Raw genomic sequence first — 26,663 nt, 5'->3', positions numbered from 1 at the left:
TCAATGGCACTGAGAATGGGTTGTATTTATTTTTTATAATGGTAGAAATGTAATAATGTGAGTCCAGTAGTTTGCCTATTGAATCCTTCAAACACTGAAGACCCCTTGGGTAGTACTAGAAGACTCATGACATCAAATCAACTTAAAGTAACTTGTCCAGGGTCACACAGTGCCAAGACAGGATCTGAATCCGGGTATTCTTGGGCCTGTATCCACTGCCCAATCCCATGCACCATGTTTGTTGCCCTATATCCTGCCCTCTCCAAACAAATTGTTAATGAATTTGGCATCTGTCTCAGGGGCACTGCTTTCTCTGCTCATAGCCTCCCCTCCACACACACACGCACACACACACACTCCCTCTCTTACCATTTACTGCTCTCTCCTTACTTAGTGTTTCCCCCTTCCCCAATAACCTCATTTTTGTCTAGGAGAAAAAACAAGCATCTCATAGACTTGTACTGAGTGTTTCAGATTTTGTGAGTTTCCCTTCCAGAGGTGTTTAGAATATAAAAAGTGAATCCTTAGGAGGGAAATACTTATCCCAAAGGAATGAATCCACTAATGGTGGAATTTGGGGAGAGGAATAAAGACAGGAAACCTTTTTCACACTGATAACTCAAACTTTCTACAAAGTACAACAACCCTATGAGGTATTACCATCCCCATTTTACAAAAGAGAAAACCGAGACTAAGATGTGAAGTGGCAACTGATGTTATAACTGGGACAGAAGCCTGAGCCTTCTGACCCCCAAGTCCATTAGACCATGATGCCTCTCTCCAGGCTGGGGAAGGCTCCCATCAAAACAAAAGAGAAACATCTATGAATTATTTAAAAGGTGCTGCAGTGCTAAGGATATGATCTGTCTGCGAATATAGCTAATATCCTGGACACTGAATGGGAACAAATAGGAATATTCCACAGGATGAGATCAAAACATTTCTCACTGGTAAAACATAACTTATAGAAAGCAACCAGGTAATTGAACTCATTGGCAAACAGAATGGATTATATTCATTTTTATAATGGAGGAAATTTAACTGTGGGAAGCTAGGTGGTACAGTGGATAGAGTACTGGGCCTGGAGTCAGGAAGACTCATTTTCCTGAGTTCAAATCTGGCCTCAGATACTTAGTAGCTTTATGACCCTAGGTAAGTCATTTAACCCAGTTTGCCTCAGTTTCTTCATCTGTAAAATGAGCTGGAGAAGGAAATGGCAAAACAAAGCAAATGCCAAGAAAAGCCCAAATTAGGTCACAAAGAGTCAGACAAAACTGAAAAACAACTGAAGAAAATATAACTGTATTTTGAATAAAATAATTTGCCTACTGAATCCAACAAACATTGGAGACCCGGGAGGTAATACTAGAAGACTCCTCAAATCAAATTAGTTCAAAAATTTTAAATATCAACTATGCATAAGTCACTGCCAGTGCTACTGCGTGAGATACAGAGATAGAGAATTACTTTAAGAAGCACAACAATATTGAAAATATATTTAGTATTGGTGGAGTCATGGAGTGGCTCCAAGCTAGGCAGATCAGCCCTCTTTCCACAAACATTTTTATATGGTTTAAAAGGGCAAATCAACATGGCACATGAGTCTGATGAGGCCTGGGAACTTCTGGATGTGTACACTCATAAGTCCCACCAGGTGGAGGCAGTCTTTTTTATTTTTTCTTCTCAAAATTTTTTAAAATTTTTATTTTTATTTCCAATTTAAAAACCAAACAGAACGAGCATTTGCAAAATCCTCATGGAACAGAAACAGAGGACTATACATGAAGCTGCAGATCTCCAGCCTGTACAACATACTTCTCTGTTTAAGTCTATAGCAAAATTATGATACTCTATGTGGACAGAGGGAAGAGGATCGATGACATCAGGCCTTAATCACTGACGTTGCTTCAGTCAAACCAAAACCTAGGAAAGACTTTAGCTTAAAAAGCTCAAGGTTCCCCGGCATCCTGGGTCATTTCCAGTCATCCTGGTCTATATTTGGCCACTGGACCCAGAAACCTCCAGAGGAAAAAGTGAAGCTGGTGACTTTGCACAGCTCTCCCTCACTTAAATCCAATTCCCTCGCATGTCATGGCATTCCCTCCCTGGTGTCACGGTCCTCTTATAGCAAAATGAACCTGTGGTTTTCCAACCTTTCTGGCCTTCCTTCTCTTCTAAACTCTCCATTTAAAAAAAGACTTCAGTGACCCTTGTGACAGTCTACGTCATCCAGCACTGACTCTGCCTTCTGAGCAGAGAGGGGGTGGGGAGAAGGGAGTGGGGACAGCAGGCTCACCACGTCCCCAGACAATATCCTTCTACCTCTACAATGATTCAGAACCGTGATGTTATGCAGCTACCTTTCCCTTCAGCTAGCTGCCTCAAGGATGGAAAGAGGGGGCATCGACGGTTAGTGGCCCCTCCTGGCGGGCACCACCGTGACTCAGCTATAGTCTTACCTGAATGCCCTCTGCCAAGCCTTCTTCCCCCACAGGTGAGTCCCTTTCAGGACCTCCCTGGTGGGGACATGCCCAGGTCGGGCGCATTTCGTCGCCCTTCTGGCTGTGCTGCCAACTTTCAGGCCTCCCCTGTCAGTCCTCTCTGGGCACCTTCTCCCTGCCCCTTTTCAGCTGTCTTTTACCAGTGAGCTGCTACTTTCAGAACGTGAGCCCCTCAAACGAAGGGACTGTCTTTCTTTTTGCAGGGCCTGGCATACAGTAAGCACTTAATAAATGCTTCTTGCCCAGGTCCTCCAGGGATGCCTAGTCATTATAAACCGGAGTCAAGCTGCCAAGAACCCCGAGGTTTGGGCACAAACGAAGCCTCCCAAAGCGCACCAGAGGACAAAACCACCAGGGACTGTCTACCAGTGTGGACGAACGATGGCCATGCTTTCAGCTTCCTGGCACGGCAGCACCCGCGGGTGGCATCATGCCAAGGGACACGCGCGTGCCGTCCAAAGAAGGGGCGCCGGGCGCGGGGCCGACGGGCCAGGCCAGTCCGGGCACTTTGCTTCCCTTGGCCCAGCGCTCCTCCGGCTGCTTTCAGGGCCTGCTCCCCGTCCCAGCCCGGGTGCACAGCTCTCCCCCTTCCGCTGGGTCGGGCGGCCTCCGAAGGAGCCACGATGGAACACAACAGGATGTTTCCTAAAGACCTCGCCAGGGGTGGCCGTGTCTGGGGGCAGATCCGGGGCTCGGCGCGGGCGCCCCCGAAGCCCGAGGGGGCGGCCCCGGCCTGCAGGCCTCGCCCCGGACGGCCGGGCCTAGGGCACGTCCTCAGGCTTGTGGGACAGAGTGAGAGGCCTAAGGCCCCTTGGGCCGGGAAGCCCGGGCTCCGTCTCCTGGCTGTGTAACCCAGTCTCCGTGTGTAAAATGCGTGCGGGACACGAGGCTAAGGCCGGGGACACAAACGCAGACCGCGCCTGGCCCTCGACAGGAACGCAACAGGCGCGCTCCCAGCAGGGTGGAGGGGCGGGGCCCCGGTCACCTAGTAACCGCTCCGGGCCGGCAGCCAATGGGAGGCGCCGCGCCTCTCGGCACGGCGTGACGTCACGAGCCGGCGGCCAATAGGAGCGGCGCAGGGGCCCAGGCTGCCCTGGAGGCCTAGGCTGCCGGGAGGCCTGGGGTAGGGGTGGGCTGAGGACGGCGCGGAGCTGGGCCATGCGGGGCCTGAGCGGGAATGCCGAGGGCCCCGGGCTGCCGGGGGCGGCCGCGCTGGGCGGCTTCGTCCTCTTCCTGCTGCTGCTGCGGCTGCTGCTCCTGCTCCGGCCCAAGCGGCCTGCCAGCTTCCCCCCGGGCCCCGCGGGGCTGCCGCTCCTCGGCAACATCTTCTCCCTCGCCGCCTCTGCGCAGCTGCCGTACGTTTACATGGAGCAGCAGAGCCACGTGCACGGCCAGGTACCGCCTCCGCGCCGCCCGGCACCGCCGCCAGGTCTGCCCGCCCGCGGCAACAGCGGATCCGGGCCCGAACTGGCGCCCACCCTCGCGGCCATCACGTCCTCTCTCCTAGCGTCCACCCCAAGGTCACCTCTCTTTCCCCATTCACCCGCCCCTCCCAAGTGCTGGGGGTGGTCGGACCCGGCTGGCCACCCCTGGGAGAGGTGGCCTCGGGCCTGGCCTGGACTTTAGCACGCGGCCTCCCAGGCCGCCCGTGGTTAATGGTTAATGGTTAACGGTGGGACTGGGTGACCTCAGGACGGCCCGGCCAGGGCCTTGACCCCGGCTCCCCGCTGCCTCTGCCCTTTTTCTTTCTAACTCAGTATTTCCACGTTGAAAAAGAGGGTTCTGGGCAGCGGTCCGGAGTGTGGAGGTGTCGGGGCGGCCGGGGCTAGGGGCCTGGAGGCAGATCCAGCCTCAGACACTTCCTCGCTGCCGGACCCTGGCCCTGCCTCGGTTTCCCCATTTGTCAATTGAGCCGGAGCAGGAAGGCCCCACTCCTCTGGACTAGTAAGCAGCGTGTAAGTGGTAGCTATCAGCATTAAAGAAGGGGGTCCCTTGGTGGGTGTGGTGGGAGAGCTCACTTGGAGCCCGAGTCTGAAACTTGTCATTGGAAGGAATGGATGGAGGAAAGAGGCCGGGTGATAGCCAAGTGTGTACTTCGTGTAAACCACTGTCCGAGGGCCGAGCCACCTCTGCACATAGGAAGCTTCAGCCAGAAGTCAGGTGCCACAGCCCGGTGCCCATGCCAGGCAGGTACAGCTGATAGTAACGCAGCTTCTTTATTGTCCCTTCCAGTGACAAAGCCATGCCCATTTCTGATGAGAACCGTTTGATGGTGCCAAGGGTTTTGGTGGTCAGCGCTTTCTTTTGGGGGGCCTCAGTAGCTGGGGCTGCAGCTTCTGCAGAGACTGGGGACCGGGTCCCCTCCCCTCTATACTGGCCTCCTGGATGATAGATGGAGGCACGACTGGTGGTTACTGCTATAGTCGAAGGAGGTAGCCCAGCGGTTTGAGCAGCCTGGCACTTTTGCCACCCTCTGTCCCTCAGCACCTGGATGCTTCAGGTAGGCTGGTGGTGATCATCAGTCGATCAAAAAACATTTATTAAGTTCCTGGAACAGGGAGAGACCCACCGGCAGCTACCCCGGTAATCCAGGAAGGAGGTAATAATGGCCCACCCCTGAGGTGCAGCGGTGTTGGTGGAGGGCAGGGGGCATATTGGAGAGAGGTTGCAAAGGAGGGATGGCTAGGTCTTGACAACAGCTTGGATAGAGGGGCTGAGAGGTAGGGAGGAGTCTGGCATGACCCAGGGTTGGAGCCTGCAGGGCTGGCAGGAAGGTGCCTCCCTGTGCGGTAACAGGGAAGGAAGGAGGCAAGGAGTGGTTGGTTAGTGGGGAAGATGAGGACTTGGATTGTGGACACAGTGAGTTTCAGATGTCTCCTGGACATCCAGTCAGAGATGTCTGAAAGACAGTTGCAGATGGGAGACTGGAGGTCAGCTGGGCCGCTGCATGGTGACTCTGAGAGGATGACTTGGGCATGTGTTTACCTCAAGCATCAATTTTGTATGAAGCCAAAATGAAGGAACCTCCACTTCCATGTTTTAGAAAATCCCATTAGAGGCTGAAAGGTGGTGTCACTAAAGAAGACAGTGTGATCTAGTGGAAATTGGCTTGTATTTATTTATTGTCCAGAGGGCCTGGGTTCAAGCCAGGTTCTGCTACCTATGTGACCTTTGGGCGAGGGCTTGCTGTTCACTCTCTGAGCCTTAGTTACAAGATCTGTAAAATCTGGGTGTCGGAAAAAATAGATGGTGTCTAAAGTCCTTTCCAGATCTCACATCAAATGTGATGTTATGCAAGCTGATTTAAAACACACATGTATCCAACACCACAGTCATTTTCTGTTTCTTGATGCCAGCATTAGTCACCTGTAGAACTCCTTACCTGGCGAATCTATGTGGGACAGGGAAGTGGTGGCCTTCCAAGTCCAGGCTCAAGCCTGTGGTCCTAGTGCTAGGTCCGCTCTGGTGCAAGCCCCCACATCTCATGCAAACACGACTGCGAAAGCTGCTGGTGGGTCTGCCTGTCTCAAGTCTCTCTCCATTCAGTATCCCCCACTCAGCAGCTAAAGTGATTTTCCAAGCTGTTTAACTTGTCCAAGCATAAATTTCCTTCCATAAATGAACATTATTTCTGGCATTTCCTACCCTACAAAGTTGTTGTGAGGCACACAGGAGATGGGGCAGTGCTTTGAAAACTGTAAAAATGGACACATTTAAAGCATTTCAGAAACCTTGAAGCCACACAAGCAGAGGATAGAACAGGAGTGGTGAACCTGTAGTCTCGAGGCCACATGTGGTCCTCAAGTGCAGTCCTTTGACTGAATCCAAACTTCACAGAACAAAATCCCTTAGTAAAAGGATTTGTTCCGTAAAACTTGAACTGAGTTAAAAGATCACACCCAAGGACCTAGAAAGCCACGTGTTCCCCACCCCTGGGATAGAACATTTGTTCTTAAATTATTGGAATGTAAGAGTATGACAGGATACAACATGATTTAGGTACTGATTGATAACAGACATGTTCTAGAGTCTCTCATTAGCCAAGACTTACCATGTTAAAAGCACCAAAGCGTGTGGAGTGTGCACAAGCACAGAGGTGGGCCTAGTACCCTCCAAACCTGTGGTTTGGAGTGACTTCTCTAGGAAGGGAATGCTGGAACACACAAGGATTTCTGTTTGGGAGGTAGGGTGGCTGCCTTCTCACCATGTCCTACTGCTTACCATTGGATAGTGGGTTAGTGTCCTGAGAAAGTCCAGTCAGCCATAGGGGCATCACTTTCTTGATTGCATGGAGTGGAATTAGAAAATCGTGTTACTGATGGGTTGTAGTTAAAATCATAATTGATTACATAGTTAAAAACCATCCTTGTAAGTCAAGTGGCTTATAAATGAAAGGCCCTTTAAATTCTTAACAAGGATAGTCACCACCATCGATAAAGGCAGCAAGCTTTGCTAGACCAAGCAAGAATGGAGCAGGGGTCAAGCAGTCACCAGAGCGAGAGCCCAAGAGCCTGGCTTTAGGGGCTGGCCAGGTGCTTCTCTCTGAGCCAGTGTCTTCTATAAAAGGACCCGATGTCTCACAGGACTTTACAAAGTGACTTGAAGTTCTGTGTATAAAGGGGAGTTGTCATTAAGAGTGGATGTGAAACCTCTATTCTCAGATACATTAGTAAATAGGTAACGATCAAATAATGATCAAAATAAATAAGAATCTGTGCAGACAGGTCATTAGTAAAGAAACAATGCTGAGCTCTGTACGGAAAGGAGAAATAAGGAAGGATGTTAGAATTTCTCTTGCCACAGGCCAGAATAAGAAGGCACCTCTCACTGACACAGACCATGCTGGGGCAGGAGCAGACTCCTGGAATATGTTCCAACCCCCTCCACCCCCATTTTACAGAGGAGAACCTAGGCCCAGAGTTTGGCCTGAATGACTTGTGTGAGCTCCCTTCAGTCAGAGGTAGTAGCACCCCAACTCAATGCCGCCCACACTTCCTGACTCTTCACCCTGTGCTCTCCTTCTGCCCACTGAATCACGCACTGCTCCAGGCACAGAGCCAGTGAGGAGGCTGCACTTGGTGCAGGGCCCAGCAGGAAGGAGGCCTTTGTGGTCTTCCTAAGACTTTACCCATTTCCATCAAGATTTGTTGGTCACTTACTAAGGCTTGGGCAGACACCTAATGTACTTCCGGATAATAACTTAGACTCTGATAAGGCCTAGAAAAGAATATAGAGATTTCCTGAGTGATCTTTCTCCAGATGACATGTCATTTAAATTGTTTTTTTCTTCTTTTTCCCTTTCCAAAGATTTTCAGTTTAGATCTTGGAGGATTGCCCACTGTGGTCCTGAATGGCTATGATGTAGTAAAAGAATGTCTCGTTCATCAAGGTGACATTTTTGCAGACAGGCCTGCTCTCCCTTTGTTCAAGAAGCTGACCAAAATGGGAGGTATGTGCATATTCAACTATTAAGGACTTATTAAAATATCTTAAGCCAATTTCAAGCATCATTTGATTTGAGAAAACACAATCTATGCCATTCAAAACCCCAAATACCCTGCACATAAGGGCTTGGGCAAATGAGATATTTGTAAAAGAGCTTAGTACAGGGCCTGTGTGGGTGCTTTCATAAATATGTTTTTCCTCTCTTCCTCACCTTGGGCACCCTCTCTGAGCAGTAGTTTCCTTGTGTGAAAAATGGGAATAATATTCATACAACCGTCTTAATGGGGTTCTTGTCAGTATGAGAAGACATGATATAGTTCAAGTTTTTCATAATCTTTAAACATTTAAACCCATAGTGCATATTAGAATTAGTATCCATTTTCATCTTAGTCTATCGCAGCTTATTAAGGGAAAACAATTATTTCAGTCCAACAAACATTTATTAAGCCCCCTTAATATGATGAAAAGACCATGGGCCATGTCCTTCAGGAGCATTTTCCCTTGTAATAGAGGAAATGACATGTATGCAAATAATGTCATACAGACAAGAAGTAAAAAAAGAAATGTTTTAAGAAATTTGATCAGGAAACAACCACTCCAGGTAATCAGAAGAGGATTCCTGGAGGATGTGGCACATGAGCTGAGCCTTGCAGAAAAGGGAAGATTTCCGTAAGCAGAGGTGGGAATTCATCGGGTGCACTGGGGACAGTATCTGCAAGTATGGAGAAATGGGAGAGGTTAGAATGAAAGTAGAGAATGATTCTAGGCTTGGTTGAGTTCATGAAAGGGTATGGAATGAGTTAAGGTGAGAAGGGTAGATTGGAGCCAGACTGGGGAGTGCCTTAAATATCAGGCCAATGAATTTCACTTTATTTATTAGGCAGAAACCACTGTATGTGCATGAACGAGGAGTGATGTGATCAGAGCTGGGCTTTGGGAGGTTCTATGTACAGCCAGAGCATACTCTTAAAGATGATGGATCAGAGAGAACAGGAATAGACATAAGGCAGGTGGAGACTTGGCTTGGACCTTTGGTATCCACTGGAAGACAAGAGAGAAGAGACACCTAGTGTGCTGTGGAGGTGGTGTCAGCAGCCTGGCACCTGATTAACATGGTGGGTGTAGGGAAAGCATCCGAGAGGTCTCTGACGCTTTGAGCCTGAGTGACTGTGAGGCTGGTGGGGGAAGCTCAGAGCTGGAGCAGTCAGAGGAAGAGGTTAGTTTGGAAGACAAATGATGATTTTAGTCTTGAATCTACAGAGCTTCCCATTGGAGGAAATGTTCCATCTCCAGCTGGGTCTGAAGCATTGGGTATCTAGTTTCAGACATAATCTGTGTGTGCATATAGTGGGTAGTTAGAGCTAGGTTGGGATGAAAGGGTGAAGGGGATAACTGGTCCAGTCTTTCCTGTAGGTTTGCTCAATGCCACGTACGGCCGGGGTTGGATTGACCACAGAAGGCTAGCGGTGAACAGTTTCCGCTATTTTGGCTCTGGTCAGAAGTCCTTTGAATCCAAAATTGCTGAAGAAGCCAAGTGCTTCATCGACGCTGTTGACATCTATAGAGGGAAACCCTTTGATCTTAAGCAGTTGATAACAAACGCTGTTTCAAACATCACCAACATGATTATTTTTGGAGAACGCTTTTCCTACGAAGACACAGAATTTCAGCACATGATTGAGATCTTTAGTGAGAATGTGGAGTTGGCCGCCAGCGCCTCTGTCTTCTTATATAATTCTTTCCCCTGGATTGGCATCTTCCCCTTTGGGAAACACCAACAACTATTTAAGAATGCAGCTGTGGTCTATGATTTTCTCTCTAAAATTATTGAAAAGGTGTCTGCCAATAGGAAACCACACTCACCTCAGAATTTTGTAGATGCATATTTAGATGAGATGGATAGAGGGAGAAATGACCCTGGCTCCACATATTCTAAGGAAAACCTGATTTTCTCTGTGGGGGAGCTTATCATCGCGGGAACAGAAACTACCACCAATGTACTAAGATGGGCTGTTCTTTTTATGGGCCTTTATCCTAACATTCAAGGTGAGAAGTCTTTTACCTTTGGGATCACTTTTATGGAAGCAGCAGTGGCAGAGAACTCATCTGCTGAGGAAAGGGCATTTGAACTCACACACGTTTACTATCTACCTGTGTGACCTTGTTTGAGTCTGTCCCTTTGGACCTGTTCCTTCAACTGTCAAATGAGCTGGAATAGAGGGCCTCTGAGGCCCTTTTAGTGCTAACCCTTCAATCTATGATCCACATTCTGAGCTGTTTCTCAAAGTAGAGACTAAATGTGGTCTTTAGGAAGATATAACAGTATGATATTCTTTTTTCTCCCAAAATATAGCTTTTCCCCTTCAGGATCTGTTACTGTTTTAAAATTTAACCAAGTTTTATTTGTGTGTACCACACTTTACTAGGAAAAATGGTTGCCCAGGATACTACCCGGGAGTGCCATCAATTCTAAGGAGTACATTTTAGTTGTGCTCATTTTCAGCACAGCTGTTATAGCTGGAGGCCACCTTCCAGTATCCCCTTTTAACAGACAGGGAAACAAAAGGAGGAGGAATCTGGGAGAACATACATTTTCAGGACTGCCCAATGATATCTTCAATCTCAGGTTACAGAGGGCTTCCTGTTTGAGTCAAAATAATGAAAAATTTTATGATTTTAACAGTTGCCTAATATCTTGCACCCTTTTCCTTTAACAGGGCAAGTTCACAAAGAGATTGATTTAATTGTGGGTCCCAATAGAATGCCATCTTTGGAGGACAAATCCCAAATGCCATTTACTGAGGCAGTTTTGCATGAAGTTTTGCGATTCTGTAACGTAGTCCCAATGGGTATTTTCCATGCAACTTCTCAAGATACGGTTGTACGTGGTTATTCTGTTCCTCGGGGCACCACAGTTATTACAAATCTTTATTCCGTTCACTTTGACAAAAAGTATTGGAAAGACCCAGAAGTATTTTCTCCAGAGCGATTCCTGGACAGCCATGGACAGTTTGTTAAGAAAGAAGCGCTGATTCCTTTCTCACTAGGTAAGGTCAGCCTGGGTGTGAGGGTCTCTGGGACCTTTAGTTGATCTATAGCAAGAAGCTTCACTGCTGACCTTCACCATGAAAGAGCCACAGCCAGCTGCTTCTTGGGAGAGAGTCTTTGTGAATGGCCAAGATGCTGGTCAGAATAATGATAAACTTGATTATTTTTGAAATGTAGTTAAGGTGATTTCTGGAACAAACATAACCGTACTCCTCCTTCCCTCAGTTGTTATAAAGAAAGCTTTCTGTCGGTCCTAATGCACTCAAAGACTGGCTGCTGTTTACAGTAATAAGAGTGTTCTTAGCAATACATTTCTCATCATCATCATCACTGGCATTATACAGCACTTTGAGGTTTGTAACACACTTTACAAACATAATCTCATTTTGATCTTATAATGATCCTGAGAGAGAGGCACTGTTATCATCACCCTCATCTTACAGTTGTGAAAACTGAGATGGATTAAAGTGACAGTAGTGAGTGCCTGAGGCAGTCTTTGAGATCAGGTCTTCCTGGCCCCAAAGTCAGCTCTCTGTCCCAGCCCATGTAAGAACTGAGAGGACTATGGAGATCATCAGTCAGTAATTTTTGTTAAGTTCCTTCTATGTGCTAGGCATCGTGCTAAGCACCTGGGGGGGTGGGGTACAGAAAGAGGCAAAAGGCAGTTCTTAAGGAGCTTACAATCTAATAATGGCTAAGACAACATCCACACACACACATGCAAAGCAAGCTATCTATAGGATAAATGGGAAATAACAGACAGAAGGCAGTGGAATTAAAAGGAACTGGGAAGAGCTTTCTGTAAAAGGTAGAATTTCAGTTGGGGCAGAGATTAGATAGAAGAGCATTCCAGTTAGGGGGAAAGCCAGAGAAAATGCCTGGAGCAAAGAGAGGGTGTGTCTTGTTTATCTAACCGTCTATGGATGGTGAGGAGGAAAGCTACGGAGACTGGAAAAGGAGGAGGGGACCCAGTTACTAAGGGCTTTGAAGACCAAAAAGAGCATTTTGTATTTGGCCCAGGAGATGAGAGGGAACCATGAAGCTTCTTGAATAGGGGGGTGACATGGCCAGGCCTGAGCCTTAGGAAAGTAATCTTGCTGGCTAAATGGATGAACTGGAATGGGGAGAGAGGTGGGCAGACAGACTCAGCAGCAAGCCACTGCAGTAGTCCAGGTGGGAGGTGAAGAGGGCCTACAGGAGAGAGATTCAGGAGATGCTGCATAGTGGGATTGACAAGCCTTGGCAACATCTTGGCTTGGAGCAGGGTGGGGGGAGGGTTGGTGAGAGTGAGGAGTCTAGGGTGACTCCCAGGCTGTGAGCCTGGGGGACTGGGGATGATGGGATTACCCTCTAGTAATGAGAAGATAGAAAGGAGGGAGGGTTAGGGGGAAAATAAGGAGTTCAGTTTTAGATGTATTGAACTGAAAGTGTCTACTGGTTATCCAGTTGGAGATGTCTGAAAGGCAACTGGAGATACAAGATGGGAGGTCAGCTCTGAGAATCATCAGCCCAGAGACGCTAATTAAATCCATGGGAGCTAGTGAGATCCCCTAGTTAAGAAGTATGGAGGGAAAGGAGAAGGGGTCCAGGATAGAACTCTGAAGGATACCTATGCTTAGAGAGTGTGAGCTGAAGAAGATCCAGCAGAGGGGACAGAGGAGCAGTCAGACAGGTAGGAAGAGAACCAGGAGGCAGGGGCGCCCCAAACACTAGAGAGATGAGTGTCAGGTCAAGAAGAGTGAGGATTAGGATCATTTAACAATTAGGGAAATTGAGTCCCAGAGAGGGCAAGACTTACCCATGGTCACACAGTAAAGAAGCAGCAGAATCAAACTCGCATCCTCCATTTCCCTTTGCCGTATCACCTGAACTGTAGCTTCACCAGTAGAAAACAACTGAGTGAATGCATAGCCTTATGATCTGTTTAAAGGAATTGCCCAGGCATTCCTTGACATGGAGCTGGGGTTATTTCTATCAGTAGAACAAACACAGCCCAGAGGAGATGCCCTGTGATGGAGCAGCTCTGAGTGTGCTGCCACCCAATAAAACATAAAGCCCTCACCGGGGGCTTTCTCTTTCTGCCTCTGTGCTCTGGGCAAGCTGGACTAAGGAGTATCCGTAATCCTGCATTTAACTTTAAGCACCTCTAAGGACCTTGAGAAGCAAGTTTAAAAGTCTGGCCATGTTTTCTGTGCCACTGTTGCCAAAGCACCTTCCTTTAATAGCTGGGGCTGGCACATGGCAGGTCCTTAATGTTTATTAATTGAGGTCACTAAATTTTTTGTCCCAACACTTCCAGTTGAATGATACATAATATGTTGGTGGGGGGGATCGGAAAAAGGCATCAATTGTTTGATCTTAGGGAAAAAGACTGATTTTCCCCCCCTTCTATTTAGGAAGAAGACATTGTCTTGGAGAACAGCTGGCTAGGATGGAAATGTTTTTGTTTTTTACATCATTGCTTCAGCGATTCCACTTGCATTTTCCACCCGAGGTAGTTCCAAATCTCAAACCCAAATTAGGCATGACACTGCAGCCACTACCATACCTCCTCTGTGCCGAAAGACGGTAGCCAAAGAGCTATTAGGAGGACTTGGGTGTTTTCAGACCTTGAAGATTCTGCCCCCACTCAGAATGTGAGCAGTGGTTCCATTATCATAACATTATTTGAAACTATTTTCAAGTCTAAATGGAAAAATGAAAATGTACATAGTTTTCTAAATATACGGCTATACCCCCAAGCCCACCTTTCTGACTGCCCACCTTTCCATCTAGATTCCGGCCTTCTGGGAGTATGTATCAAGAAAGCGGACTCTCCTCTGCCCTCTCTCTTTGGAGGCAGTGTTACAGAAGGAATAAATCATGGGAAACAAGATTCTAAGGGGCATTTGGTGGGGAGTGAGATTTGGTTCCTTCAGTAAAATACTGGCCTTTCTCCTCCCTGGCTTTAGGATCAGGCCCTTCTCCAGGGAAGGCTATTCCTTGGCTCCAAACTGTAAGAGTTTAATTAATGTTAAATAATGACACTTCTGTTCATGAAGGATTTTGTTGTTCACACAAGCACCTGTCTGCCTAGTGTTCTCATTTATCAGCTGTTTACAACCATAAACAGTAACAAATATTAACATTCTACTCTCTGGGGAAAACTAATCAATACCATTGCTATCTGGCATCCCCTAAGACATCAGTGGACTTTAAAACTAGCTGTTTTAGGGGCTGTAGACAAAGCTTCACGTGGTCCCAGGGACAGGAATGAAGAAAAACATCTTTCTCCTAACAGAAAGGAGGGGAAAAGTCCATCACTTTTGGGGGCCAGAGGGGAGGAGCTGTTTTGTGGAACTGGTGGACATTCTGCCTTAGGCACCAAACCCAGTGTCCTTCCCACGCTGGGGAATGGAAGGCAGGCAGAGACCTTCAAACTAAGGAGCAGTTTCTTGCCTCTTATCAGCAAGTCATTGGAAGAGACAGACTTGGTCCTTCTTCCCCTCAGAGGAACACCTCAAATCTTATAGTTCAAGGGTGAAAACACAGTGGTGGTCCTGCTTAAGCTGCTTGGCTGGTCTTGTCTCAAGTACCTTTGCACTTGTCCTTGCTTTATGCTACTTCCTCTCAGTGGTTCCAACCCAAAGTGGGGTGTCGGAAATGGCCTTTGGAACAAACTCTGGAAATCACGCGTGGGGTTCAAGTTTAAGGTGGCAGCTTTTACGTGGCTGCTGAACCCCAAGTGTGAGAATGTAGAAATCCTTGACATTAAGAATGGGATTTATTCGCACAGCTTAGTCCTACTGCTAAGAACGTGGCTTCTGTCAGGAAGGCTATTCCCATTTAACAGGAGTGACGGTGGTCAGGACGACAGCTGGCAGGCCATGGGGCGCCATCTCTCAATCTCATTAACGCCAAAACGCTTTCAGTTCAAGCATTGGGAGATATGTGGTATCCCTGATTTCACTTTGGAAACTGATGTTAAGATTTGACATTTAAACTTTCAGACATAAGTAAAAGCATATGATTACGTTGATAGAAAATTGCGTTGCCCTTGTCTCTTTCAAATCCAAACTGACCAAACGTTCCCAGGGGTCAGGGAAACTGTTAACTCCCATCATTTGGATCCTATATCTCAGTTTTTAATGCCTTATCTCACTGTAGTTTCTGTTGATAGTGATCTCCAGGGCCAGTAAAAATTTTGCTCCCCTTTACACTGTAGCTTTTGGGTGGATATTAGTAGTTAATCACAAACTTAGTGTGAGCTTTTAAAAAGTGTGTGTTCTAACTGCTAAAAACTCATACAGCTTTAGACTACTTGAATGAGAAGTCTATACCATCCAAAAGGAGAAAGGTCCTCCCTTTGTACCATCAGCTGTGTTCACATCATTCAGGATCTCCGAAGTAGCCCAGCAGCAAAGGGGAGATTGGGTGAAGACTGAAAAAGAAGCATATTCCAATGCTGAATTAAAAAGAGCCTCCTAGGAGTGAGAGCTTCCTGAAAGCAGAAGGGGCAGCCCTGGCAGGTGGGAGTTCATCACAGAAGTGGTAGTTCTTCACCCACTGGGCAGGGAGTTAGGTAAGTTCTCTGATTCAAAGATGGTTCCAAATTATGTTAGTGAGCCTTCATGTGTATGCATGTGCATGTGCGTGCGTGCGTGTGTGTGTAGGTATCTGTTGAATGAACAAATGAATATATTAAGAAATCTCAATTCCTGGGCAAAGTATAGACTCCACAGCATGGAAATCTTTGCTTTCTAGAGAAGGTCATTTATTTTAAGTACCTGAGAGACTGAGTTCAAACTGGGGTTCAGGAGAACTGAAGGGAGAAGCTGGCCTTGGGCAGCCATTTGCTCTGGTCTGGCTAAGGTGCTCTCAGTTTTGGAATCAGTTTTTGTTGGGCAGATGGTAGGTTATCTGGTCTACGTGCAGCTGCAGACAAGTCATGGTGTGTAGAAGAGACTCAGGCTGCACCACAGGTCTGGACTAGACTAACTCAAAGGCTTACCTCAGCTTCTAGGATTCTGATTTTGTATTTAATTTGTTATTTGTTAATTCCCCTGTATTAGCTTAGAACAGCTACAGTAATTCACAAAGTAATATGCTAGACTTCTCTGGAGGAGCAGAGGGCCAAGATTCTTTGAGACAGGTATGCAATGGGACCTCAGCATAGACCCCACACCCTCCCCCAACACAACAGAAAATTTACACTTGGGGACAATTGGTAGCTTTAAAATATTTAATATTATCATAACAGTTCCTTATGATTATGGAAGTAACAAATTGGACAAAAATACTTTGCAGAGTTTCTTTGAGCTAAAGTCACCTGTTTATAAGCCATAATCAAGGAACAAAAAGTTGAAAAGCTCTAATGTTGAAAAACCAACAGCCAATTGTCAAATTATTCCATTATTTTAAAATAAATTCCAGTAACTGAATATTCTAAAAGAATAAAAAAGAATAACACGCTTCTATTGAGAAGCTAAATGAAAGCTGTACATTAAATCCCCCTGCGTCCCCTTCAAAATCCTAACCGCAAAGGCCTCAGTGAGTGCCTGCTTTGTCGTGGCAGATAGGTGGGCCAACAGCAACGGTGCTCCTCTGAGGCTGGCAAAACTGGGTGAATGTGTGTATGTGAAGAGTGTGGGACAGACGGTGGAAACCCTGGGCATTACAAAGGAGGTGACTGATGCGTAAGCACTTCACCAAAGGGTCTTTTGCAAATGGCAAACCATATTCCAGTTGCATGGTCACAGGTCCCTTTCAGGGAGACAGCTCCAAGTCACACCAGCCTTGCAAAGAGAACACCTACTTAAACTGCCAAAGACCAGAGGGTGTCACAGGCACCACCTGATGCCTTTAGTCTAGACTGAGCTCCACTGGCCATTATTCCACACGCATCTGTTTGCATGGTGGCTGTTGGTGCTTCCCCTACACGTTCCAAATGAGCTCACAAAATCACACGTGCAGCCATTCTAGCTCACAAGTGCTGTAGAAAAGCTTCACATAGGTGTGCTTTGCAACCATGTTTGCCAATGTCATCCAAGACATTTTAGGAAATAAGATGTAATTTTAGGCAGCAAGAGAAAGACAGGGTCATATCAGGTGATCCTGAAACTAAACCAGCAACTGGGCAATAGGAATAAATACACAGTAGTCATCTTAGGCTCATCCTTCTCTTACATGGCCCAGAATGCACGTAGGGTAGAGGGAAGCAGATCCAAAGGGGGTGGGTATGTCGGTGCCACTCAAGCATCCTTTCAGGTGCACTGACCAGGGGAATTCGGACTTGGAAAATAGCTGTTCCAACTCTGTTTATACTGCATGCAAACATACAGAGTATTATTTTTCCTTTGGCTTTTTGTAGAAGTGGTTTGTATTATATTCTGCAATAAGGATAAGAGGGGATTTCAATTCAACAAAAAAGAATGAGGAAGAGAGAGTTTCTTTTTTTGGCTTTGATCTGTCTCAAAATGTATGTATGTGGTTATAGCTCAGGCTCAACAGTGGAATAGGATTGGAGTTTGATGGGTTTAGTGGAATATACTTTAAAAACATTCATCCTGAGTAAGAGTAAAAAAATGTAGCAGTACTGAGTTTAAAAAAATCTCTTTAAAGATTAAAAAATTCTACCATGGAGCATCAAGGCTTAAGTTTTAAAAAGACAAAATCTGATGCTCACTGCAAACCTAAATCATTTCAGTAAAACTGATAGTCAGAGGCATCATAAATTGACGCACTTTCATCCATCTGAATAATTTTTTAAAATCAGAATATAATGTAGATATCACAGCCCCCAAATGGAAAAACTGAAGTGGGAGGGTAGCAGTGAACACACCATGTAGACCCTCCCACTGACTATACTGCAAATGCCATCTTCATCATTAGACACTAAGAGCTATCAGGATGCAAGAACAGAATAGAGTGAATCCCAGTCTTGCACCAACCAAAGTTCTGCCTCCTTGGCAACTGAAGAGTTCTTTCTCAACTTGCTGAAACTGTGTGGAAAGGATGAGCTCTGGATTCAGCAAGGTAGCCTTGGACCCAAAAGATCTGGCCACAAAGTAGAGCTTTCAGAGACTTTACAATCATGAGATTTATGAAGGATTAAACCCAGTTTTCTGTTCCATGTGGTCAAGTACATAGGAATGGGGACACAGCTAGGGCAGCGAGGATCCTATCACAGTATGAAGGCCTTCCCACCTCCCAGAAGATGGGCTGGTCTAAAGTCAGCACAGTGAAGAAACTGAGGCCAGGGTGTAGAGTCCTCTTCAAGCATTGCTCCTTCACCCGTTCTCCCAAGGGAAGGTAACAACGGAGCCTCCCTTCTTCTCCTTCAGCCTAGTGGAGGTGATGAATGGGAAGATGGTGGTGGTGCTGATAGTGGCAGCAGCATTTCTCCCTTACCTGATTCCTCCATGACTTAGAGTTCTGTGGTTGGAGATGGAAGTGGATTGTTGTCCTCCACACATGGCTTGACGTCTGCAGCAGAGTCTTCACTTCCTCTCTCAACCAGCCTCTTCCACAGCTGATGATTTTCATTCAGATGCTGTGTTAGCTGGCAAAACTTGCGGTACTTGACTTTTTTTTTCCTTTGTGGTTCTGTGAAAATTAAAATACAGCTTTAAAATCTTAGCACCATAATGACAAAGATTTGTCTATGACTGACTCACAAATGAACACAAGAGCTTGGCAACCTAAAGATAACTTTCTGAAAGCCACACTGGTGACGTTCTGCATGCACTGGCACGACAAGGGTGGGTGCCTTACTTGGCCGGGTGCTAGGTGGAGAAGCAGCAGGAGCCATAGGAGCAGGAGCGTGAGCTCCCTCCTCTTCCAACTGTAATTCTTCACAGAATCCCTCATTTGCAGCATCTTCACACTCTTCCTCGATCCACAGGCCAGGAAGCAAGCCTGCTGCATTGTAAGAATTACACAACGGCCCCACTATGTGAGAAATAAAAGATTCCTGCAGCTTTGCAAGCTGTGGACAGTGGCGATCCATGAAAGGACTGACGGGAAGCCCAAGACTGGCCTCTTCATCTCCCTGAAGAGTTTAAGAAACAAACAGAAGGTGCATTTTTATAGACTTCCAGCATTCAAAGCACACCGCCAAGTTCCCTTCCCTACCCTAAACCCCAGTCTCCAGTAGGGCACAAGAGAGTTTTCCTCTAAGTTATCACAGCCTTTCAAAAGATTCATGTGGAGACTGGTTACTTCTCATGAGTGTTGTGCTCTCCATTTAACGATGGGGATGACATGACATTTAACAATGGGCAGTTAGGAGGGCAAGTATTTGTTGTTTGTCAGCTGTTTCCCTGTTTCTGAGGCCAACCTAATGCTATTTTATTCTCTTTAAAAAGTGTGCTGGCTGACACCTTGAGAAGTTTTCTGTGCTTCTAAGCACACATAAGTACAGCCAGGCCTTTAGAAAGCATCGAGTGCACAAGCAGACCTCTCTGGGCTTTCCATTTTCAGCAGTTGTTTCCTATTCTTTTTCTACCAAGGGATTTTATGTTCATTCAGCAGTGACACGGCACCAAAAAGAAGACTGCTTCCTCACGGAGAATCAGTAGGATTGCCAAAATCCTTCTCCCCTCAACCACTGAGAGCCCAAGTCCATGAGGAGTGAGGGGAACAATAAATTCCCTCCCTTCCCAAACCCAGCACTTTCAGAGGCCTGCTGCTGAGGACAGTAGGCATGCCTTGTCCTGCCACGGCTCACAGAAAGGTTTGAAGTCCTGCGACAGCGGCAGGGCAGCCTGGGACGCTGCCCCTTTGGGGTGCTTGGTGGGGCACAGTTTCTCACAACAGTAAGACTTCAGTATTTATTTTTTCACTGAAGGACAATACTTTCAAAAAAGAAAAGACAACAATCATTTGTGAATCTGAAGGAACACTCGGACACACGACCCGTGCACCACGCTTAGAAGCTCTGCGGCTGACAAGGCCTGCCAGTTCTGCTGGACTCCGAGGGAGTAGGTTAGGGTAAACAGAAGCTGGACAGGCAGCGTTCAGCGATGTGTGAAGAGGTGCTTTCTGATCATGGTCTGCTGTATGAGGGAGTGGACTCTCTATCCCAGGGGTCTCTAAGCAGGCACTAAAACAATGTGAGATAGTATGGAGTGTATGGGAGATTCATAGGATTCCCATTTAAGGAAATTATATAGTAGGTGATCTGTGAGCATACTGCTCAAAAATAAAATTACACCATTTTATGAAAATACATGTCCTGTACCACCTCAGAAGGGCCCTGTCAGAGGCAGCACTGACCTGACAGGACTCCCAGGACAGCATCCAAGAGGGCAGAGTGGAAAGGAGGACGGTGAGGACAAGGTTGTGAGAGTCTGAGTAAAGAGTAATCCCAGAGCTATGACTCCTTCAGAGAAGAAGTCCTGTTACATATAGATGAGCAGAGAGGGGAAATGACTTGTTCAAAGTCAAAGCAAAGTAGAGGGAGAACCCAGACTTGAACGTAGCCAGGAACTTTCACATACATCCCTACAATGAGTCCAACAAAGTTATCTCCATTTGACCAAAGCCTGAGGCCTGGAAGGGCTGTGACTCTCCCAAGATCACACAGTTACGAGACAGAAGAACCTCTTGAGCTTCTTATCTATTTCCAACTCTATCCACAAGAGCTAGACCAACTCCCTCATTTTACAGATAGGTGAGGTCCAGAGAGGGGTCACAGTGTGATAAAATCACTATACCACATTATTATGAGGATACTAGAATCCCAGCTTCATATCATACTGTAATTTATGCATCCCTAAAGAGAATTCTACCAGTGTTAAAGATTATGATTTTTAAAATTTTTAGATATTTTATAAAGGCTAGGTCGTGTAAAGTAATGTACAGAAAGCTAACTTTAAGACAGTGGGTGAGTAGTCACTCAATGTCGGACTTGGGCAACTACAACTATAAGTCACGGAGGAGTTGCTAATCAACTTGAGCTTGAATCCTGGTTATATCACCACTGTGATCCTCTCTGGGCCTCACCTTCCTATTTGTAAAATGAGAGAGTTTGGTCCAGCTTTCATGGACAGTGTTTGGAACAGATAACAAAAAGGAATGTATCAGATGCTCTGCTCCCATGGGTCTCCTGAATCCTAGGTCATTCCACTAGGGATGATTAAGAAAGGAATATTGAGATTTTCTGAAAGAAAAAGTTAATGGGAATTCTTTGGAATTAAGAACGGTGACTAATTAAAAATCCTCAAGAGGGCTCTGCTCAAGTGATAACAGTGTAGCTAAGCCTGCTTAGAAGAGAAATCCATGGATGTCGAGAGAAAACCAACACGCATAATGTTTTCTTTGTATTGCTTGAATTAGTGATAGTCCAAAGTCTCTTGGGGCCAAAAGGCAAGGCCTGAATGGAATGGAGGGTAAGAAGAACTTTAGGGCACTTTGCACGCTGACTGTTTCTTTGTAAGCCAGCAAGTGTATGTAAGGGGAGAAAGCTGAATGCCCAACAGGTGAAAGCACCCTCACAGTGTTTTAAAAACAGAATTACAGAAAGAGTGGTCACCTTTGCTTAAACATTGAGTGAAACCTAGTGGCAAAGTCAATAAAAGTAGGATTATCCAAGCAAGGCTGTCCCCAGAAAAGTCTCGTGTTTATGTTCATGGTATAAGCATTACGATTATGAATGCAGAGTAAAATATACCTGCGATACGCTTTTATGTATTTCAAATACTTTCAAGCTGATAATTATAAACTCTCTGTGAAGCTCTCACATCCCCACCACGAAGGGCAGGTTAAGAGCTCAGGACAGACAGCCTGGTGCCATCTGAGCCTTCATGTGAGTATTCAGTAAGTCAGTTCGTATTAAGCATTTAATGGGTTTCCATCACTCACTCCACTGATGATAATTAGTTCTGAAGTTAAAGGTGATTATCTGCTGAAAAACCTGAATATCATCTTCCAGAGATTCTCCATTGAACTAATGAGTTTATATTCAACCCAGGATAATGTGGGAAAGATCTTCAAGTATACCCATAGGCAAATACAATAATGAGTTATCTGAATCTGAAGTCAGATGCTAGCACAATTCTAGCACAACATAAAGTGTGGCCTCTGTCAAACACAGTCAACAATCTCATCAACAAGCACTTATTAAGTACCTATTGTGTTCCAGGCACTGCAGTAAGCACTACCAAGAAGGACAAAAGATAGCCTTGCCCTCCAGGAGCTCCCAGTCTAATGGGAAGACAACATTCAGACAACGAAGGACAAACCAGATCTTGACAAAGTAAGCTAGAGTAAGAAGGGAGGCACAGGCATCATGGAGAACCAAGAAAGGCTTGCAGAAGGTGAGATTTTTGCTAGGACTTGAAGGAAGCTAAGAGATGGAGAGGATGATGGGAGAGCTCCATGTGTGAGAGGCAGCTGGTGGAAATGTACTTATTCAAGTAACAGTGAGGAGGCCAATGTCATTAGTGGTTCACAGCCAGAGTGTGGTCACACACTGATCACAAAGATAAGAACACTAGAAAGGCAGGAAGGGACCAAGTTATGAAGGGCTCTGAAGGCTGAAGATAAGTCCTGAATGGGGATGGGAGTCTGTGACCCGGCCAGACCTGTGCTTTAGGAAGATCTAGTGAAGAATGGTTTGGAGTGGAGAGCAATCAGAAATTCAGTGGACAGCATTACAACTAAAATAAGTGTTATTAACAAAAGAATCGTAGAGTTCAGTATTTTCAAACCTAGAAATAAAACTGTGGACATGCTTCTTTATCTATGGCTTATTGGGGGGAGGGAGGGAGTGCCCCTGGGGTCAGCTGACTTTGTTCTGATTGCCTGCCATAGATTCGAGATCTTGCAAATTCATGTTCTTGTTCACCATGTCACCCTAGTAAAGAGACTGTGTGGATGGATCGGCATAACCCTATCACCACTGCCAGGATCCCAACTCCAACCCTCTGGTGTCTCTACATAGCAGAAATATCATTCTGGAGGGAACTGTCCTTGCTTGATGCTGGGCCTGAATCTGGGCCCAGTGGCCTTTGACCAAGAGTTGGCTAGCAAGCAAGGAGCTCTACAGACTCCTCAGTCTTCTTGGGCCCTTTTCTCCTTTCCCAGGAGTCAGAAGAGGAAGCAGCAGGGATCATAGCTGTATATGCAGCAGAGACAGGGTTTTTAAAGCTGAAACTTTATTAGACAAAAAACAGAAAGATAAAAAAGGAAAGAATAAGAGAGAAGGCAGCATGGTGTAGTGGACAGAGAACTGGAATTGTGGTCAGAAAAGTCTGGGTTCAAATCCTGCCTCAGATATTTATTAATTGGGTGACAACGAACAAACTCTACCCCTCTCTGGACTCTGTTTCCTTATCTATAAATGAGGAGGTTGGACTTCATGACCACTAAAGTTCCTGCCAGATCGAAATCTGTGATTCTGTCCTCTTGAAGACCAAATAAGAAGAAAAAAGCAGGGTATCCGTCGGAGTCCCGTGACCTGTTCCCCACCCCAGCTGACTGTTCATCTCCCAAGGCAATGAGCTGGAGCAGGGAATGCTGGGATTCAAGTCACATGGCCTAGGTTTCACTTCTAGTCTTGTCACTTACTAGCTGGGTTGTTTTATGTAAAGTGATTTAACTTCAGTTTTCCCATCTGGAAAAGGAGGGGGCGGGGGGGGGGGGGGGGGAACGACTAAATGATCTCTAACGAACTATAAAATCTTGCCCAGCAGTTACTCTGACCACCCCTGTCCTTTGACTTCCTGCTTCTGACCTAGACCACCCAGGACACTTGACTGCTCACGTGGCTCTTCCTTCTAAGAAGATGGAACACCCCCAGAAATAGTCCCCTGATCCTCTGCTGCTGCCCAAGGACCCTGTGGGCTTTACAAGCTTTTTTGCCCTTAGGCTTTCCAGGGCTTTACATCCTCCCTAAACCTGAGCTCACTTGGATGGGCTGCCCCTGCCCTGCCCAATCCCCCTTCCCCCAAACAGGAGTGAGATCTCCCTGGAGAAGGAGGGATGGTCTCTCCTTTTTTATCTGTGTCCCCACCTCTTAGGACACGGCTCAGCACGCAGAGCTTCCATGCTTTCAAAATGCTTTCTTATTCATTCACTCCTGTAAGCTAGACTCGCCTCACCTCTGGACACAACCAGATTCAAACTAGCCTTCGGTAATGTTCTTACTTGTTCTTACTTCTGCTGGTAAAAGTCAAATGCGGTTGGAAAGGAGAAAGGGAAACTGAAGGCTTCCCTTTCCTCTCTTTCCTGAAGGAGCATGTGCTGTGACAGCTACTTTTCCAGGCATCCCTTCTTACATCTGCACTTACCTGGTCATAAAACTCACTGACAATACCTTCTGTCCACCTCATATGCAAGTCCTGAGCTTTCGCTGGACCATTTATATCTGCCAATTTAATGCACACCTGGCACACGAGCAGCCGATCATCTTCACTATTCCACTGTATGCCAGGACTGTTCACATCATTGGCCTGTTTGAGGAAAGAGAAGGATTCTGTAAGCATCACACATCATTGTTCCCCACTAAGCCTGACTATGATTTTTGTCCAAATGAGAGATAATAATTTCCTTAAGTTCTTAACAGTCACCTAGGCCAAGACCTCTAAGGCTCCAATGACATTTGCTGTCCTCTAAGGCGACATTACGGTTTTTTTGTCCCTCAGTAAAGTGAACTTAAAGAGTTCAATAACCATTTTTAGTAATAAGAATTTATTTGATTTCACTAGTAGACATGAAGAAAGGCCCTCTATAAAGGTAGATCAGCACCTTCTTAGCAGCTGAAAGTATGACGGTTGAATGCCGTTAAGTGACTTGCCTAGGACCACACAGCTAGTAATCATCAAAAGTAGAATATGAAGCCAGGCTGGCTTAGAACCTAGCTCTCTATCCAAAGGCTACATTTCCTCTCAATTATATTTATAAGCACCAAACATAATGACAGTGATAGTGCTGCATAGTAGACAAAGTCAGCCTGGGAGGCCAGAAGCACTAAGTTCCAGGCCCACCTGTGACACTGTGTGAGGCTTAGTGACCATGAACCCTTCTCTCCCCACTAGCCCAGGGCCTAGAGCTGGGATTCCACTGGAACAGCATCTCCCTGGTGAGGATCTTCCACTCCCAGTGCAGCTCCAGAGGGCCTAGGGTCCGGGAAGTGATGTATCCAGAGTCAGGGCCAGAAGATGTCAGAAACTGTTACTGACCACCTGGGCCTCCCAGTGAAATAGGAGGTCTGAACTGAATGATCACGAACATCCCTTCGGCCAGGACTGAGATTCTCTGCTTCTAAGTTTTTATGTAATTTATAACTTTAGTTAAAATTCATTTAAAAAATATCAGATACAAAAGAATAATGGCAGTATGACAGCTATTCCTTGGACCATTTCTACCTGAACGCTAACATAAAGGTGAGGAAAATGAGATAACTACAAAAAAATAAGAGTACTCAGCTAACTTTCGGGGAAGCTTATTCTCTTGATTTTGTAAAAATGATGAGGCAGAGGGAGACAATGAAGAGAACATTTGGTTTAGAGTTTGAGGACTTGGAATGCACCTAAACTTGAGCCAACTAGAGGACCTTGAACAAGTCATTTCATGTCTATGGGCCTCGGAGTCTCCATCAATAAAAAGAGGACCCTGGACTAGAGACGGTCCTTTCTAGTTCAAAATCATTTCTACCATCTGAGAGTATACATAGCCATGTAGTTTTTTTTCTTAACAAAAATTTATTGACATATTTGTTTCATCACATTCATTTTCAAATATCTCTCTCCTCCTCCACTCAGAGGACCACCCCTGGGAATAAAAAATTTTTAAAGAAAGAGAAAACAAGCAGTCCCACAGAACTAACCAAGATGCTAACCATGCACTACAGTCCAACCTGCAGTCAGGGTCCGCCTCTGCCCAAGAAGACTAGGCCAGGCTTTTTTCGACTCATCTCTGGGACTAAGTCTGGTTGTTAGAACCATACAGCAGTCCGCTTTTCTGGTTCTATTGTTCTTTCCATTCACATTGCTATGAAACAACAATTCAGACAAGAATTCCCATGGGCTGCCAGGCCAGCACTCCTCTACCCAGAAGCCAGGAAGAAGCAAGTCTTGGCTTATTTATGTCGGAAGAGTTTTATTTAATCTGTGCCCCAAGGGAAAAAAAAACTATCTTCCTGCTGCCACAACAGCAAAAAGGTGAGCTATTAGTTCTGAGGAGGATGCTGGGGGTGAGATTTGGAGATGACAGGGAGACACTTGGAGGACTGCGCAAAACAGAGATAGTTTCTTTCAGGAGGATCTCTGTACTATTACAGCACCTTTAATACATGCAGAGCCATACGTGGGAGGACGTTTCAATCTTTGTCCTAACCTAACGAGAACATTCACCAAAACGTTTATTAAATCTTTACTACGTGCAGGAACTGTGCTAAGCCTTGGGCACACGAAGAAAGGCCAACAAAGGATTATTTGATCCCAGAGGTAACAAGAAATTACTGAAGTGACAACAGCTACACGTTGGAAAAGTAACTGGCAGACAAGTGGCAGAGTGAAGAAGGGGAATTTTGGAGCTAAGAGGACAGGTTAAAAGGTTATTGAGATAGTAGTCCTGGTGAGAAGGGATGATGAGTCTGAACTAATGATTGCTGCATGAGCAGAAAAAAGGGACTTTTCTGAGAGATGTTGCAAAGACAGAAATGACAAAAGCTGTCAATTAATTGGA

General features: G+C 45.9%; 2 protein-coding genes across 4 annotated transcripts in view; one reads left to right on the top strand and one right to left on the bottom strand.

Moving 5' to 3' along the window:
• Nucleotides 1–3,582: 3,582 nt before the first annotated feature.
• CYP2R1 (cytochrome P450 family 2 subfamily R member 1) lies at nt 3,583–15,019 on the top strand. Of its 3 annotated transcripts, none has more exons than XM_072619547.1 (5): nt 3,586–3,896; nt 7,809–7,950; nt 9,360–9,992; nt 10,664–10,993; nt 13,391–15,019. In XM_072619547.1, exons 1-5 carry the CDS (start codon nt 3,660–3,662, stop codon nt 13,564–13,566), a joined length of 1,518 nt encoding a protein of 505 aa, XP_072475648.1. In that variant the 5' UTR covers nt 3,586–3,659; the 3' UTR covers nt 13,567–15,019. The 3 variants fall into 3 exon arrangements, with proteins under 3 accessions (XP_072475650.1, XP_072475648.1, XP_072475649.1); XM_072619548.1 differs by having other exon boundaries at nt 3,895–4,456; XM_072619549.1 differs by lacking the exon at nt 9,360–9,992 and having other exon boundaries at nt 3,583–3,896.
• A 1,182-nt stretch (nt 15,020–16,201) lies between these two features.
• PDE3B (phosphodiesterase 3B) overlaps nt 16,202–26,663 on the bottom strand; it is a 162,463-nt gene continuing 152,001 nt past the window's right edge. Inside the window, 3 exon segments of the mRNA XM_072619546.1 lie at nt 16,202–18,578; nt 18,747–19,023; nt 24,266–24,427. Coding sequence (XP_072475647.1) covers nt 18,400–18,578; nt 18,747–19,023; nt 24,266–24,427 — 618 coding nt within the window. The 3' untranslated portion in view covers nt 16,202–18,399.

The sequence above is a fragment of the Notamacropus eugenii genome, chromosome 6 (assembly GCF_028372415.1).
Source record: "Notamacropus eugenii isolate mMacEug1 chromosome 6, mMacEug1.pri_v2, whole genome shotgun sequence".
In the NCBI taxonomy this organism is placed as follows: domain Eukaryota; kingdom Metazoa; phylum Chordata; class Mammalia; order Diprotodontia; family Macropodidae; genus Notamacropus; species Notamacropus eugenii.
The sequence above is the reverse complement of the archived record's forward strand: the minus strand, read 5'-3'. Positions and strand labels throughout refer to the sequence as shown.